The 17,990-nt window shown below is 36.9% G+C and overlaps 1 protein-coding gene across 2 annotated transcripts; it reads left to right on the top strand.

Annotated features, from left to right (window-relative positions):
- The first annotated feature begins 3,624 nt into the window (after window positions 1–3,624).
- On the top strand, window positions 3,625–12,322 carry tmem67 (transmembrane protein 67). 2 transcript variants are annotated; one of them, XM_038291007.1, is made up of 29 exons: window positions 3,625–3,955; window positions 4,921–5,015; window positions 5,130–5,220; window positions 5,370–5,469; window positions 5,778–5,841; window positions 5,942–6,013; window positions 6,098–6,160; window positions 6,249–6,403; window positions 6,522–6,630; window positions 6,747–6,833; window positions 7,248–7,313; window positions 7,419–7,572; window positions 7,655–7,775; window positions 7,846–7,951; window positions 8,274–8,330; window positions 8,439–8,537; window positions 8,615–8,713; window positions 8,904–8,912; window positions 9,026–9,112; window positions 9,234–9,333; window positions 9,417–9,556; window positions 9,646–9,786; window positions 9,885–9,965; window positions 10,052–10,168; window positions 11,236–11,352; window positions 11,445–11,552; window positions 11,701–11,803; window positions 11,889–12,031; window positions 12,117–12,322. In XM_038291007.1, the coding sequence occupies exons 1-29, from the start codon at window positions 3,751–3,753 to the stop codon at window positions 12,195–12,197; spliced, it is 2,970 nt and encodes a 989-aa protein (XP_038146935.1). In that variant the 5' UTR covers window positions 3,625–3,750; the 3' UTR covers window positions 12,198–12,322. The 2 variants fall into 2 exon arrangements, with proteins under 2 accessions (XP_038146935.1, XP_038146936.1); XM_038291008.1 differs by lacking the exon at window positions 8,904–8,912 and having other exon boundaries at window positions 3,627–3,955.
- The last annotated feature ends 5,668 nt before the right edge of the window (window positions 12,323–17,990 follow it).

The raw sequence follows: 17,990 nt of genomic DNA, 5'->3' as shown, positions 1-17,990 counted from the left end.
CTAGTAAATATTTAGCAACTAATTATTTCAGTCACTCTTTCCCCTTGTAAAGGATTTATTTAATTGTAGATTAAATAAAATTAGCATTGTCTCTCAAAAATACAAATTTTCAATTGGGAAAACATAAAATTTCAAAGGTAATGTAAATCCCTCTATTGTCCCACAATGAGGAAATTCACTCTTTGTATTTGACCCATCCCCTTGGGGAGCAGTGGGCTGCCATTGTGTGGCACACGGGGAGCAGTGTGGGGTTACGGGTCTTGCTCAGGAACCCAGAGTGGAGACTGTGGGGATCGAACCGGGTACTTGCAACCTTCTAGGAACACAAGCACACTGCTCTGAACACTAGACAAACACTAATTTAGATTAATTTTAAATAAAAAAATTACATGGAAATTTGACCTAATTCGGTGCAGAGACACAATTAACTTGTTTTCCCTATGGCTCTCTTAAATATATAATTAACTATTGTTCTGTTCATGCTTTTCTGTGCTCACATGAAAAAACACTGGGCCCCACCCTGGCCCCACTTCTTAATTTGTTCTAGAACCACCCCTGCTTGATACTCATCAAGTACTGAGTTTATTTTTATCAGTATTAATCTTGTACTGCTTTTACAAATTCAAAACTATTAAATCGATGGATATGTATTCTATTTCAAAAATCATAGTTATAAGATGAAAGTATTTTTCCGCAAAAAGAAAAACTGCCTCCTAGCAGAGGCCGAAGCTGATTTATATTGGATTTTCTTGATTATGTTATTCAAAAATATAGTATTTATTTAAAATACCTTAAAATGCCCCCTTTTTTAGCCAAATGGGGGACCTCCTGGGAAGTCAAAATGTGTGCTAAAGTGCCCCTTTAGGAGCCCATCTGCATGTTAAAGTGCCCCCTTGGGAGTGAAAATGCATTAAAGTGCCCTCGACTGTAGTGAGAAAACACTTTATACAGTGGGTACGGAAAGTATTCTAAAATCAAAACAGTTCATTTTATTTCTCATTAATGAACACTTAGCACTCTGTCTTGACAAAAATAACCGAAATATAAAATTCTTTGCATATTTATTAAAAAAAGGAAAACTAAAATATCAATGGTCATAAGTATTCAGACCCTTTGCTGTGACTCTCATATTTAACTCACATGCTGTCCTTTTCTTCTGATCCCCCTTGAGATGGCTGTGCTCCTTCAATGGAGTTAAGCTGTGTTTGATTAAGCTGACTGGACTTGTTTAGGAAAGGCAAACTCCGCTTTATGGCAGTGTGGCCTGACGGAAGCAGTGCAAGCCATATGAAAGCCCACATAGAGTTTGCCAAAAAAAAAAACACATGAAAGTCTCCCAGATGATAAGAATTTAAAGGTGTCTGAATACTTTCCATACCCACTGTATGCCTCCTTTTCTATTTCCACCCCTGCCCTTCTAAAAGTCTGTGCACGCCACTGTCAGAATCAGACTTAATTTATTAATACCTTGCGGGAAACTCTTTTCTTGCAGGGCAACCATTTGCAGATGAGAGAAAAATAAGATTGCAAGTACAAATAAGATAATAAAATAAGGCCAAAAACAAAACCAGAGAAAGACAAGAATAAAATAAGGGTTACAGCATATTTATTTAAATAAATTAAAATAAATAAATATTTGCACCGTGTAATGCAAATGTGATGTTATCAGTGTGATGCAGAGTCTCAATTTGTGAGTTGATTTAGAGTTTTCAACAGTCTTATGGCAACGGGGGAAAAGCTGTTACAGAACTTGCTGGTCCTGTATCGAATGCTGCAAAGCCTCTTTCCAGAGGGCTGCAGGGAGAACAGTACATGGTTGAGATGTAAGGGGTCGGGAAATGCAGCACTGGGATGAAATGTCTTTTAAGAAGGGGAGTGGAGCCCCGATGATCCTCTCTGCTTCTCTCAGCACTGTTATGTTCTTCCAATCTGTGGTGCTGCAGCCTCCAAACCAAACAGTGAAACAGCTGGTCAGAATGCTACTGTAGAAGGTCATGAGGACGGGTGGGGTCAGGAGGAGGTGAGCCTGTCCAAGGTGTGCCTAGTCCTTAGAAAAACTACAGTTCATACTGTGTGTAGGTTTTTAGAGGACCCAAATGGAGAGACGGAGGCTGAGGTGGTTTTTGTAGATTTGATAGGCAAAAGGTGGCAACAAAATACAGAAAACCAAATTCCAGGAGACATCAGGGAAAACACACATCAGGAACAAAGAAACAGCAAGGAACCCTCAAAACGGTAACTGAAGAGAAGTAGTATAAATGGCAGACTGAACAAATACTAGGCTAATCAGCAGATTGGGAGCAGGTGTGGGCAGAAGAATCTAGCAGGGAGCTAGAAGAAGGAGACTGACACAAGAGGGTAAACAAGAAATACATAAGAACTTAAATACAACCCAAAACAACTAGAATAACCTAAAATGGAAATAAAACTAATGAAAACTAAAGAGATAACTTAAATAGAACCAGCAGGCAAACAACAGGCCTCCTCCAAAGCAGATCACATGGCATCACTGCCTGCTGAAAAAGCTAAGTACACTTCAAGCAGTGTGGATTACTCTCTTACTCTCAAGTTTTGGGAATTTGATTTCCAAATATTAGGAAAATGCAACAGATGCTTCTGTTCTGTTGCTGGTTCTGATTCAGTAGTTCATTGAGATGAGAAATAAGGGTAAAAAGTAGAATAAGAGTTCTCTTGGAAATATGGACTATTTATTCATAATGTATGAAGCCGTTACATGATGAAATAAAGATGTATCCGCTGTTATTATGAACGTATGAGTTTTATTTTAAATGCATGTGTGTTTGTCAGAATAGAATAGACAATTAAGCTGAACCATGAGAGGAACATGCTTAGACATGTTCAGACTCTGAGTTTTTTTTAGGGAAGGCCAGCATACGACTTATCTTAACTCTGTTTGGAGGAGAAAATGTTGAGAATGAAGACACAGAAATCTGACAGAGACACATGATAGTCCAAAATGTATCCAATGAAATAACATTTGCCGATCCACTGTGGTGGGAACTGAATATAGAGTTATTGCATAAAAGTGATCAGGCAAGCTTGGCCTCCTCTGCATTTAATTATTTCTTTGTTTACTTAATAAGCTCATCTGTCTCCTGGTGTCATCTTTTAGTAACAGTTAGCTTAATCTCTTCAACCGTTTTCCTAATCTAGCCTTGATTTGTTTTTATTACATTCTCTGACCGCATACTTGATTTTCATAGTCTTAATCATCCAAATCTTTAATTCTTAGGGCTTTCTTACTTCTTCAAAAGAACAGAAAGGGAATTACAGTATAACAGCAAATATAGCTGGTCAGGTCTTCAAATGAGCGTGTTCGGAGATCTTAATGGAATTATTATTCTTTAATCAAATTTTAATATCTGCAAATCTCACCTTTATCGGAACATGTTAAGACCACATATTAATGATTGTTGCTCTAGAGGAAAAGAGGGAAGTAAAATCATTGCACAGATGCATGTGTCCATTTTCTTGGAAAAAAAGAAAGAAGAATCTGACTCAACCATAAAAGCTTTCTCTTCTTCATGACGTGACACAACCACAAGAGGGTGTTACAAGAACAGTGTTTGGACCAGTCACCATCATAACCAAAGCTGGAAGTAGGATAGCGGTAAAGATACGTTTGGGAACGGAAAGAGTCGGTCAAAGGTTTCGGATCCCACCATAGCCCCGGAATTCTCATCTAAACAAGAATGGAGGATTGTGGGTAATAAAGAACGGTCGCTTACCATGGCGACAGGGACGCTACTGCCTGTTAGCAGACCCATGAGAGGATTTCCTTGTTTATTATTTTTGTTATACTTAAATCTGCTCTCTTGCCAGCAGTTTATTATCCCATTTAAAGCTCCTTCAGACTGTGGCGTAGATGAATTCTTCGATATATCCAGTTTGTCGTGCTCCAGGTGTGGTTCAAATCAGCGCCAAAGCTCTACAGGTCGGTTTTTTACAATTATCTCGGACTCAAAAACAAACCTTAAACCATATACGTTTTACTTTTTATACTTTGAAGCAGGGTATTTTGATAAGTGTGCAAGTCTGTCACCTAATATAGTTTATTGTTAGCTAAAAGCTGTTAGCTGTTAGAGATTGTGAGGAAGATACTCTAGTGTTTTTTGAATTGATAAAGCTAAATCCCCCCAAAAAACTGTTATAATAATAAAAAATGATTGGCTCATCTGATCCGGTCAATAAGGCTGCACTAAAGCCGAAACAATTGAAGAATATAAACTGTTATAAATACTAAAAAAAAAAAAAAAAAAAAAACAACAAACAAAAAAAACCAAACAACCTTCAGAGCAAATTTACTGAAGATATAACCAACTAGAAGAATCTGATGTGGTCATAAAGGTGAAGCCTGAAGGTGTAGATTAACAAATATTATTGGAATACTATTAAATAATTACTTAAAATAATGAATCATAGCAGCAAAGCAGCCGAATCTCTTTAGGAACTGGAAATTAAGGTAAATAAAATTCTATTTTATAAAAAAAAAAAAAAAAAAAAAAGAGTTTGTACAGATTTAAAATTATAGAAATATAAGAAAATGGGGAAAAGTGATCAACAAGGTATGGACTTCAAAATCATCCCATGGATCTACCTCTCTGCATATATCTCTCATGAAGCTGTCAGGTCATAAGGGTTATTCAGTCCCTCCAGTGTGTGGTAGGTCAACTGAGGAGTTAATATTGCAACCCAATAAAGTGTTGCTCTATTTTTCTATTCTACGATATGTATTTCCAATTTTATTTATGTTGGCTGTATGTAGCACTCTATAAAAAAAAGAAAGAAAATTCCTACGTTTTAGATAATACCTGGCAGTAAAGCTGTTTTTGATTTTGATTCGCTGTTTGATTAAATTAACACTCCACTGCCACTTCTCTGATTCTCTTTCTTTTGCAGGATTGAGCTGCGTTTGCCAGACTGGCTACAGAACCACAAATGTCTCCCCTAATAGTGTGTCCATCACTTGTGAGCTGTGTCCTTCAGACAGGCCTGTATGTCAATTTTCCCCCATTATCCTCTTACTATATTAACATGAAATCACACTTATACAACTGATAATAGATATAACAGTTTTGCTTTAAGTGAGATGCAGTGTTTATTTACAGGCAGTAACAAAAGACGGGTTTGGGTGTGTTCGCTGTCCAGGCAGCGTCAACGATGAGGGAAAATGTCAGTGTCCTCCAGGCCTTATCCTGGGTGAGTCACCACATTTTTTTTCTTTAACAGTAATTTAGATTGAAGCATTCACTTCTATTTTTAGGATTCTGAATACTAAGAATGCTACTGATTATTTAATCTCTTATATGACGCTGCGACTATATGGTCTTGATGGTTTGTTTTTCTAGTGGAAAGGGATATCAACGGCAATCCTTTGAATGAGCCAAGATGTGAAGTATGCAACAACAACAGCCCTGCTTTGTCCATAGCAAACAACAAAGGAGACAGGTACCTCAAATGACACAGACTTAAAGATACTGAAATGCTGAAGGCAACTCTGTATGAACAATGTGTGTGTATATATATATTATATATATATATATATATATATATATATATATATATATATATATATATATATATATATATATTATGACAAAATACATTAAAGTTTGGTTTTGCTAAAAGTGATTGTAATTCATCTTAAGGAAATTGACTTGCTGCTTCTCTGGGTCTAATCTGGTCATGGTCAAACTGTAGTAAAATGAAAAGTGTTCATTTTTACTCTCAGCTTACACTCTGAAATTATCTTTCAGGTGTGAGAGATGCACACCTACCTTCATCAATACATCCTGTGTGTGCACTGCTCCTAATGTCCCAGTGAGTTTAAACTTCACATGGTTAAAGTACAATAAGTTTGATACACTATTGTTAGAAGAACACATAATTTGTTGATTATTTTTTGTTTTGTTTGTTTTAGGCTGGAGGATTGTGTTTCCCTACAGGAATCCTTTCCACTAACGTGAATCCCAGTGTCAACTATGCTCAGCTGGTAGGAATCCTTTGCTATTTGTTTCTTAGTTGCTATAAGAAAATTATCAGTTCTGATTTTTTTCCTCCTCGCCTGTTTGAACAGAAATTCAGCGTCCAGTCTGCCTGGTTTGTGGAAAATCTCTACTCCTCCTCAGCAGCTTGCCTCGTAATCAAAGAGACCCTTGTTTTTAACCAAGATTTTTAATGATGGATGTTGAGATTAAAGCATATGACTGCATAAATTCTTGTTGCAGGCCTACTCTAACCTGACAGCATGCCAGGCTCTGGGGAACATGTGTGTGATGAACATGCACTCCTTCGGTGGACTCTCCACAGATGCTTGTGGTCTTTTTAACACCGTGTACAAATCAAAAGCTGCTCTGAGCTCAGTTCAAGACATTTCTTATTGGTAACCATGTTTCTTTTCTTTTTTTTCTTTCTGTCTGACAAAGGTCATGAATTTCAGACAGAATTTTCTAGTTTTAGTCCAGAACAGAAACCAGCAGCTTTGATTGTTTTATCCACAGGAGAGTGAATCTCCCGTGGCTTTTCTACGGAGACGAACCGGGGCTGGCGAGTCGTGTTCTTCAAACAGATCCTGTTCCTACTGTCTTCAGTTTCAGAGGAAGAAACAAGGTAAGATTTGTTAGCATTAAATAGGAAAGAAAAAAAGATAAGCTGATTTATAGGGTCCTAGTCATTTCAGATATTCGGAATAAAGCCTTGAAGCTAAAATCTGTTGTTTCTGGCAGAACACAGAGATTCAGCTGCTTGCTGCTGTCTACAATGTCAGGGGAGAGTTCTTGAGATGGGAGCAAGTTGGAGGACGTAACTTGATGGTAAGATCTTAAGTTGTTTGAGACTAAGCAACTGCAAGAAAAAAAGATTTGTGTCTTAGATCTTCTCTTTTAAAAGAGACTACTCACCCCCAAGCAAGTAATCAGATCAGATTTTTATGTCCGGACATTAGAGTGTTTCTTTCAGTTGCAGAAAAAGATAAAATGTCCTCACATGCCTTTTTTTATTACTTTTTCCTTCCTAAAAACTGTTGTGTAAAAACATTCTAACCACTTGAAACTGCTCAAATATTATCAAACTTCAGCCAGATTGGATTTCATATTATGAAACAAAACAAGGGCTTTAACTGCAGTTTTAATGTGAGAAGATGCTAAAAAAAGGAGCAAGAAGCAGCGTTTTCAGCCATTTTAAAGACTTCATAAATGTTCATGTGTTCTTCTTCACCTCTCCCTTAGCTTTGTCCAGAACCGACCCCAAAGAAGGCGTCCGCCTTCAGCTTTGGAACCGCTTACGAAGAAAGTGTGAGTACCTCTAACCTCATTCGGTTCTGAGAATAACAGCAAACTGATTTATAAGGGAAAGATTAGATCCTAAAAAGGTTTTGTATGCGATTTGTGGATCTGCAGTGCGACCTCTCAGTGGCGGACCTCCTCGTTTCCCATCCGGAACCGTTGTTCTACGATGTTTACATGGACCTCGGAGGAGGAGAGAACAGGAAACTTCTTCCTCTGCCAACGCTGGTTCAGAACCAGCAATACAATGGGCGGTTCATCAACCAGGGTGAGATTTCATTAAATACAGAACAAAACCTTGTTCTAAATGCATGAAGGATCTCCATTTAAGTTTCTGTTTTTCTATGCAGATGATATGAGGAACTGGTATTTGTCTCGTCGAATGTTTCTCGTGGACGCATTGGGTGGCAGAGAGAAGAGCGTAACATCCTCACCTAAAGTAATTCGGGTCGCCACCAGTGTCCGAATAAGGTAGAATCCAACCTTCTAAATGGGGAAAAAGAAAAAGGTTACAGAGTGTTTCAAACGTCTTATTTTGTAGGTTTCAACTCGTTCCTCGAACCCAGGAAGGGCAAATATTTCCCCCTCTGATGACCGTGACTTACACAGATCTCCTCATCACGGACATCAACACTCAAACTGTGTCTGTGAGTATATGTCTGTGTTTGCAAATTTCAATAATTTAATTATAAAGAACTTAAATATGCTGCTGTCTCAGTGACACATTGAAAATTGCTGGTTAATCTAAACCTGAAGGACTTACATATATTTTGTAGAACATCTGTGTTGTCTTGTTAAAAGGAATTATACATTTTGAACTCAACATATATATATATATATATATATATATATATATATATATATATATATATATATATATATATATAAGGAATTTTGGACCCTCAAGTTTATTGTATTTACTATTTATGCCAGCCAAGTAGTTTTACGCTTTGATTTATATGTCTGTAGGTACGTTTTGCTATGGATTATGAGATGGATCAGACAGAGGCTCGTGCAAAGACAGATGTGAGTATAAACTTGGCTGAAATTATAAAACCGTGATGAAATATATGTTAATAGGACGGATGGTGTAGCATAAAATGACAACGATCCTTTGGGTTTCTTTGCACACAGACCGCTATCGGTATTTTGGGTGGTGTGGCCGTGCTCTACTCCCTCCTGAAGACCGTGAGCTGGAAGAGAAGGATTGCTTCGCCCGTCATTGATCTGGAGGTATGTCGCCGCTTGTTAAAAGTGCCCTATGTAAGTGTTGGAGCTCACATGTTTCTGGTCTCTCTTCTGTTCCGCAGACGATGCTGAAGTTTCTGTTGTTCTATTCCGGGGATTTAGCCAATGTTTTCTTTGTGGTCACGGTGGGAACTGGCCTTTACTGGCTAATCTTTTATAAGGTAGGGTCGAAGAAACTGCAGAAATGTTTTGTCATGCATGAGTTCTCTATCACATTTATTCATTAATTTTTTTTCTGTGATTTATTTGTCTCAAACCTGTTTTTTTTACATTATTATCTACAACATTTACATACTCTCTTTGCATGATCTTCTATCCCTGTTCTTCTGCTTTCCATGGCATTTATTTTAGACACTAAAGGCAAGTTATTGTGGATCCATGTTTAGTCCTTTCCAGCTTCTTTGTTAAAAACAGATTTAACTCTCTTTTTTCTGACAGTTTTTATTTCATAGATCATTTCTGTGTGTCTACAGGCCCAACAGTTTGTATCGGTTCTGCTTCCACTGCCTTCTCAAGAGGAGCAGTTTGTGACATACATAGGGTGTGCCTTTGCTCTCAAGGTTAGATCCATCCATCCATCCATCCATCCATCCATCCATCCATCCATCCATCCATCCATCCATCCATCCATTCCATGTCTCTACAATTACATGGTTTTGTATTCTGTGTGTTTGAATCCAGGCCGTCCAGTTTCTGCACAAGCTTTACCTGCAGGTGACAGTGGATATATTTCTCATAGACTGGGAGAGACCAAAGAGCAAAGGGAACAGGACAGTTCAAGGTACCAACATGGTGGATCTGCTTTCCTTGCAAACAAGGCATTCAGGGGTTTTCCTCTGTTCAGCTTAATCTGGGTTGTTTCAGCTCACGGGGAAACTAAACGCGACCCCTCCCCAGTCAGCATCTGGAGGACCTACTTTGTGGCGAACGAGTGGAACGAGCTTCAGACCATTCGAAAGATCAGCCCAACTTTTCAGATCATGGCTGTGCTCTTCTTTCTCGAAGTACGTCTTACATTTATGTGTTCTGTTTGAAGGAACGCTTACAGAATAAATCCAATTTCCTCATCTCTTATATCCAATTTTGTGTTAAGGTCCTGGATTTCTCCAACCTAGCTCTAAGAGACCCCATGGCAACTTTACAGCGCTCCCCAGAGGCGTACACCCCTCCTTACAGCCTGATTTTGCGCTACGGCTTTGCAGCCACGCTTTGGCTCTGCATTGGCCTTCTACAGGTAAATGGGCCTTTCAAGTTGATTTTTCAATCCAATTGATTTACTGTTTCGATTGTTTTTTTTTAGATTCAATAACTGACACTAATATTTATATTTAGGTGATATTCTTCACTGTCTTTTATGAACACTTTGTGGAGGACAAAATGCGTCAGTTTGTGGATCTCTGCTCTGTCAGTAATGTAAGTATGCAGCCATCATTTTATCTTACTTTTTTTTTATGTTTATTAATGCGTCAAATAAATGTCCTTCCTTTCTTACTCTGCAGATCTCTGTGCTGCTGTTCATCAATCGCTGTTTTGGTTACTACATCCACGGACGCTCAGTGCATGGACACGCAGACACAAACATGGAGGAAATGAGTAACAACCTAAAGAGAGAAAGTGTATGTACAGCTACAGATCTTTTGAATGTCCTATACTTTTTAAAATTAATTCTGGTACCTCATACAACTTCAGCATTACAGATGAAGTTGCTCCCAAGAAGCCAATCTTTCTTTGAATCCTCCAAACTGTTCTCAGTTGGCTTCATTTACTTCAGAGGCTCTAAAGGAAAAGTCCAGTCATTTTCGGAATTCAAACTTCTGAAAGTACTTTAAATATAAAATTATTAAATAATCTTTAGTAAATCATAAGTGTTTTTAATTAATAGTAATTTTCGTTTGAATATGCCTTACTGGAGGCATCCGTGTTTTTTAAAGAACACTACTGCCACCTACTGGTTTGTGACGTCACTGTGCGGTATCTGCTGTTGAGCAAGTTCCAGATCTGATGTTTTTCACAACGCCAAGTATTAAGTATTAAAACATGTGCACAAAATTGTTGGTAATCGTCATTTAATGGAGAAAAAAAAAACCCACAAGGGTCACAGAAATAATTTCAATCTGAGAAAAGCAATAATAACAAAAAAAAGTCTATTAGAATGTACAAAGGAAAGTCAGACACTTCTTTTCAACCATGCATCAACAGAATGATTTTAAAGAATAAACTCACGAAACAGGTCTGGACAACAATGATGGTTCACCTAGAAAAGACAAAATAATGTCACCAAAGAAACATGTTAAATCAAGGTTTGGTCATTAGCATCACAAGTGTCTTAATAATCTTGTAATCAGTCAACAGGTGAATATTTAAGGCCTAATTACAGATAAGCATGTTAAATGTAAAGGCTATAAGACCGTCTTCAAGCAAATAGAATCTTCCTGTCACTACAGTTGAACATATTATTCAGAAATATCCATCTTCTAATCTCCTGAGAAAACTTCCTTAGCTTCCTCATGTTCATGTTAAGTGTTTTACACAACATGTCCCCAAACAGCACAGTGACATATCGTGTTCTATAGTGACCTACATATTGGTCAGCTGACAAATTACAAGGTTGGAGACACCTGTGATGAGTGGACACAATCTGATTTAACATGTCCCTTTGGTCACTGTCTTCTGCTGTCTTTAGGAGTCGCTGTGCGGCCAGCGAGGTTTGGTTCCCAACTCGGACATTCAGACCTTTCAGGTGTCCATCACCAACCGTCTGAGATTGCAGTATGACAGGATACAAGATTCTATCAGCAGGGTATGTGCTCCCCTCTGTCATCTTTGTTCAACTTTAAAAAAAAACAAAATCTTCCACTTACTGTTAGAGGGATTAAATTTCTCTGCTTCCAGAGGAACAGGCCATCACGGCTGATGGATGCATCCACGGCCAACTTATCAGATCTACAGTTCAGAGCATACAACACCATGAACCATTTCCTGGGATCCATCATAGACCATGTAGGTACAAACATCCATAAATTAGCTCATTGAAGCTGTATTTGGCCTTGGAGTCTGGCTGACCTGATTGCGTTTTTGTTTGTTTTGTAGATAGGTTTTATTTGACAGAAATCTTTTTTTCTCCCTCATTCGAAATTGTTTGCTTTAGGGCCATCCTGACATGGACTACATGGTGAAGGAAAAGCTGACTTTGGAGCGCGTCATCGGAATGGAGTTTATGGAACCCTCTGATAAAAGCTACTTTTATAATGGTATCAAACTCTCCTTGTTTGCTTTGTTGGTTGATGCGTGTTTTTGTATGTCTAATGCACCTCTCTCTCTCTCTCTTCTGTGCAGATCAGGCTCACTCCTTTAGTAATGTCCTGTTTTATGGAAATGAGGCCACGCTGCTGATCTTTGACACTTTGTTCTTCTGTGTTGTTGACCTGGGATCCCAGAACTTTGTGCTGGCAGCGGTGCTCACATACGTACAGCAAATGGTCAGTGTTTGATATATCTGCCGTATCTTATCTTCATCAAAGTTAAAAAAGGCACATTAGACCACAATGTATTTGTGTATTACAGATATTCCGCTTCATCCGTAACACTCTTGGGAGGCGGAACCTTGCCAACAAAACACTGGTGGATCAAAGATTTCTGATATGAGCTCCTGTGTCTGTTCTTGGTTAAGAAGATGTTTATTGTTCACTTGTGCTTCTTTTCTTAAAGTAATGTATTTGGAAATATTTACATGCTTTTATACTGAATAAAGTGTTTTAATACAAAATCAATCTCAACTTCTGTTTTTAAATCACAAATAAATGTAAAACTCTTTCAAACTATTTCCTTATGTTACTATAAAGCTCACTAGAGACTTACATCAAATGAAAACCCTCTACAGGTATGATGTAGACACACATTTACAAGAGAATGACACATCCATGAGCAAGTACTGTAACTTATAAATAAATGTTAATAAAACATTACTAGGTGTATAATCATCAAATTAGGGCTCAAAGTTTTTATGCATAAAATAACTATTTACTTTTAGTCGAATAATTCAGGGATGTTTGTGTTTGAAATATGCTCCATATTTTATAATTCAAAGATAGTGTCACCTTAAAAGCATTTTTTTAAAGCATTATTTTATAGTACAATTGTCATAAAGGTACGGAAGAGGATTGGGGCCACTGAAAAAATAAAAAAAGTTAACTGATTTTTAAATATTTCAGTTTAATATTGGGAAAAAAGTCCGAATTTACTCTCAGAATTCTGACTTTTTTCTCAGAATTCTGACTGAATCTTGACAGCTAACAAACATGTAAGCAGAGATGGCAAAAGTACTCACTTTCCGTACTTGAGTAAAAGTACAGATAGTTGTGTTAAAAAATACCCTGGTAAAAGTGGAAGTACTGATTAAACTTCTTTACTCAAGTAAAAGTAACAAAGTACAGGCTTGTAAATCTACTTAAAGTATAAAAGTAAAAGTAGAAACCACTTTTTTCATGCCGTTGCCTACATTTTAAATGGGTGTCTGCCAATAGGACTAGATCTCCGTTGTGTTCATTTTCAATCATCTCGTCGTCCATGCTACTATGCTAACGCCACCACCACCAAGCTGCAATGATTTGCCGCGAATGAATAATCTGTCGATTCATCTTGTAGTGGTGCGTCAAATGCAACGTAGATTCCCATCCAATTAGATTGAATTTGGTATTGATGTCGTGAAAAATAATAACGGTAACTCCATTGAAATGATTCAAAACTAAAGTAACGAGCCAATTTTTTAAAAAGTAAGGAGTAGAAAGTACAGATATTTGTGTAAAAATGTAAGGAGTAGAAGTAAAAAGTCGCCATAAAAATAAGTAGTAAAGTAAAGTAAAAATATCAGAAAAATCTACTTGAGTACAGTAACGAAGTATTTGTACTTCGTTACTTCCCATCTCTGCATGTAAGCATCAAGCTGTAGCCATGTCTGTTTTAGAGACTAGCTCTCTTGTTTTAATCACCTTCTGTTCTTCCACTGATGAAATAGCATCACTGAGGATCCCTCAGGCATGAAAAAAGTCACCTATTTTTGTAATTTTTCACCAATGTGTTACTGGCTCTCCCAAACAACTCAATTCTTTTTCAGTGAAGCTGAGTGCTCACACCATAGATATCCATATGGCTCACACACCTCTTCCTTCATGGTTCCCATCTATATTAAGATCTAAAATTCTAAGATTAAAGTTAGAATTCTGATAAAAAAGGTCAGAATTCTGAGATTAAAGTCAGAATTCTGAGATTAAAGTCAGAATTCTGAGATTAAAGTCAGAATTTTGATCTTTTTCTCATATTATACTGATATAAAATTAAAAAATCTGTTAATTTTTTTGTTTTTTCTCTTCCTTCTTGGTGCCATCTACATTAACATCCAAAATTCTGAGATTAAAGTCAGAATTCTGAGAAAAATGTCAGAGTTCTGAGAAAAAGTCAGAATTTTGACCTTTTTCTCATAATATACTAAAATGAAATTTAAAAATCAGTAAACTTTTTTTGTTGTTTTCTGTGGCCCTAATTCTCTTCCGTATAAAGGTTAAGTTCTAAATATATTATAGGAGTTTCACTTATAGCGTTATGGCAAGCCGTTTTAACATAAATTCGGTTTCGTCTGACTATCCATAATTACGTTCCAGATATCTTAAAATACTTTTTGACTAGACAAAACCTATGGCAAGCCGTTTTAACATAAATTCGGTTTCGTCTGACTATCCATAATTACGTTCCAGATATCTTAAAATACTTTTTGACTAGACAAAACCACATTTTGACTATCCGGAACAGTAATTTAAGATATCTCTATTTACAATCTGATTAGGAAGAATAATAATTCAAGATATCTTCAATCACATTTTGACTAGTCAAAATTCCTTTCAAGATATCTCAAATTACGTCACCGGATTCCTCATTTAAAGCGTCACACATCGGTAATTATAATTTAAGATATCTCGAACGTAATTATGCCTAGTCAGTATTACAATTTTAGATATCTGAAGTAAGAGATTGCGTGTAAGCCTCTTATTGGCTGTACTAAGCTGTTCAAACAATTGCCTGAAGATTCAATGGTGCTGGCAGTTTTGGACAAAATTGTGAGAAAATGCCACAATATCGAAAGAGTTTTTCATTCTGGGTTATGTGGAGAGCGAGAAAAAAGCATTCTTGAAGAATGCTTGCGGAATTTGCAAAGAATTTCCGATCAACTTTCTGCCGACACACACAACGCACTTAAAAACGGCTTAGAGGAGCTGAAAGTGTTAATATCGACCCATGTCCGATCTGGAAACAATGAATATTCGGCAGCCCAGGCCGGTTCAGGTAATAACCAGATGCAGTTTTTAATACTGTGGTAAAGCTTTCTGCCTCTTCGGAAATTATAGTAAAGCCAACTAGCTTTTGATTTTGACTTGCTAGACGGCACAAAGCATTACAGCACCCTCCTTCAGCTCCTCTGAAAATAAAAGCGCACCTCCGCTTCATGTCTGATTCACACTTAGATTTTATTTTATTGAAAAACAAATTCAAAATACTATTTCAAACAGCAGAAAGGTACAATTGAACAGATGCAATCCATAATGGTTTTTATAAGATAAAAAACTATAAACTTAAACAGACAAAAAATTTTAAAGAATCAAAAGGAAAAAATAGAAAAAAAGAAAAACAAAATAAAACAAGTAACACAGGTTTAGCTAAAGTATACTGCTATAAAATCTGAAGACCTGAAGGATTCTTTATTTTACAGTAACTTAAGTCATGAAAACGTTTTGCTTGGAAATTGGGAGACATTTTAAAGAATCTTCACTTGAGAATAAACCATTTTCCAATAATGAATATAATATTACATTAAAACACTTTTAGTAAGCTTGAAAAAATTCCTCTCCAGGTTATCATTCCAAAGTAGTCTTTTTCTGTAGAATTTCATCAATCCATCCAGTTCATGAAACACTCCTATAGCTTTAAAGAAACACTACAGAAAAAAGCATCTGTTGACACAAATTGTTTTCCTCCACTTTAGTAATGCAAAGATCCAGAGACAGAGCAGGGGGTCAGTGGGAATCCTACTGCTACCACCTGGCCCTGGTTTGTCCTCATGGATGAGGTATTAGGACAGAGGCCCTCTGTTAAACCCACCTGTCCTAATTGCCTCCATCCCTGAGGACACAACAGGGCCAGGTGCTGCAGAGGCTGAGCAGCATCAGGGTGAAGATGAGGAAGAGAATGAGGATGAGAGAGGAGGGAAAGGAGGAAGAGAAGAAGGAGTGACGAGTTGGTTGATTTAATGAGGGAGGATATGAGATGGCAGAGGGAGGCGGGAAAGGATGGACAGATTATTTCATTTATTGGAGAGGATGGTGGACAGATGTTGATTTTTTGTTTTGTTTTGTCTTTTACAAGTGGAGGTTCTGTGTTGCTGTTATTGTTAAATTAAATTATTAAATTGTTTATAAAAGTTATTGTTATCGGTGTGTCTTTTAACCTTTTTACATTATCTGTTTCATCACTTCTTTACAATTTAACCCCTTGAACCCTACGGACCCACCGGCGGGTCCAGCTGCTACATGACCTCGTAATTTTACCAAACCCCCAGTATTGATGTAAAAAACACATTTGGCACAGTTTGGTGACATTTATGGATAAATGTGCCAAAATGGCCTCTCCGCCTAAGAAATTTCTCACTAATACCATTCTAAAATAAATATGATTCATCTGATTGAGTCCAAATTTGGTATATTTTTACACAACATTTAGATTTAAAAGTCTGTACTACTTTTTTGTGCTATAAATAATATTTTGGTAGTGTTTTGCAATGTTTATTTCAAAGAAAATTTTGGCGAGGTTCAAAAAATGCAAAATATTTTGTCCCTAATATTTCAGGCAGGGTCAAAGCTACAATGGTGCTGACACCAGAAAACCATTCTATGACATCTTACCTTTACAGAGGTACCAAAAGTTTCTTCTTAAATCTAATAGCTGTGAGGCTATAAGTGATTTACTTTTGTGTGTTTTTGTCAGGCGGAAATTTATTTATTCCCCCCGAGGGTGTAAGAAGTTAAGTAAACTTAGAACAACTTCTCAGTGACAACATCAGTTTATTTTTTAGAGAAGCAAGTATTTACAATAAACTATTAAAAACATTTTTAACTACATTAGATTTTAAAATTAACTACTACTATTTACGGAAGATATACAATAATTATTACTTGAGAACATATATATATATACACAATTGTCACTGAGCAGGAGTCCCTGGTGGTGCTGCTGGACTGGATGGGATGCGATGCCACACAGATGAGCTTGGAGTCTTCTGACTGCGAGTGGGACATCATCTGGGGGGTCACGGGCTCCCAGGCAGATGTTGTGCAGGACAGCACATGCCATTATGACCTGTAGAAAAAAGGAGACAAAATTTTTTTTTTTTATTCAGTCATCTATCTTTTTTCATTATCTTTGCTACATGAATTATTAGAAATTTTATTTTACCTAATCTAGATCCACTATTTAACTTTTTTTTTTCTTTCGTTTTTAGATTTAGAATTTTTTTTTCCTGTTTTCTGTTTTTGTTATATAATTGCAAATAAAATCAGGCAGTAAGGGGATAATTTAGACAAATAATGATTTATTTCTCAATCTAACACCGTTTGGGTTCTCAACACAACATTAGTAATGGTGAAAGTAGTGATTTAAGTCAGTTATTTACAGGGTTTGTACACATTTAACTATGCAATTCAAATTACTAAAGTTACAAACAAGCTTATACCAAGTCATACAAATGAATCTAAAATTTGATAAACATATTCGTCAATCTGCTGACAAACGTTTGTTTAATAGCTGGTATATTCTGATCATTAGCAGGCCCCTGTGGGGGAAAATAATAACATGTAGCCTAGATGTTACCTCTCCACTGCGCTCTCCCAGCCTGAGAAAAATCCGTCGACGGTTTTGCTGCCGCCGAAGCCGTCAAAGCCGACTCTCCTCCTCCAATAATAAGTAAATAAAAAATAAAATAAAATAAAAATTTCCATATCACAGCCATCGGAGCATCCTCCTGGGTCCTCCTAAGGCTGGGTAGGCTGGGTCCTTCGAAGAACACAGCCTGCAAATTGAGACGCAGCTATTGTGGACCACTGAATAGCACAATCAATTAGCTAGCAAGGCTAACACCTGTCCGCCAAAACGCTACGCAAATCTCTGACGTTTTTGATTTATGGCAAGATATCACTGATGTCATTTTGACTAGTCAGAATGTCAATTTAAGATATCTTTAATGGAAAAGCTGAATAATTCAAGATATCTTTAATTCATTTAGAGATATCTTAAAAGGAATTTCGAATAGTCGAAATTACAATTCAAGATATCTTTAAATTTGTTTTGTCTAGTCATTATTTGCTTTTAAGATATCTATAATTGAGTTTTCACTAG

The sequence above is a fragment of the Cyprinodon tularosa genome, unplaced genomic scaffold, assembly GCF_016077235.1.
Source record: "Cyprinodon tularosa strain WSP-4 unplaced genomic scaffold, ASM1607723v1 ctg291, whole genome shotgun sequence".
Classification (NCBI taxonomy): domain Eukaryota; kingdom Metazoa; phylum Chordata; class Actinopteri; order Cyprinodontiformes; family Cyprinodontidae; genus Cyprinodon; species Cyprinodon tularosa.
The sequence above is the reverse complement of the archived record's forward strand: the minus strand, read 5'-3'. Positions and strand labels throughout refer to the sequence as shown.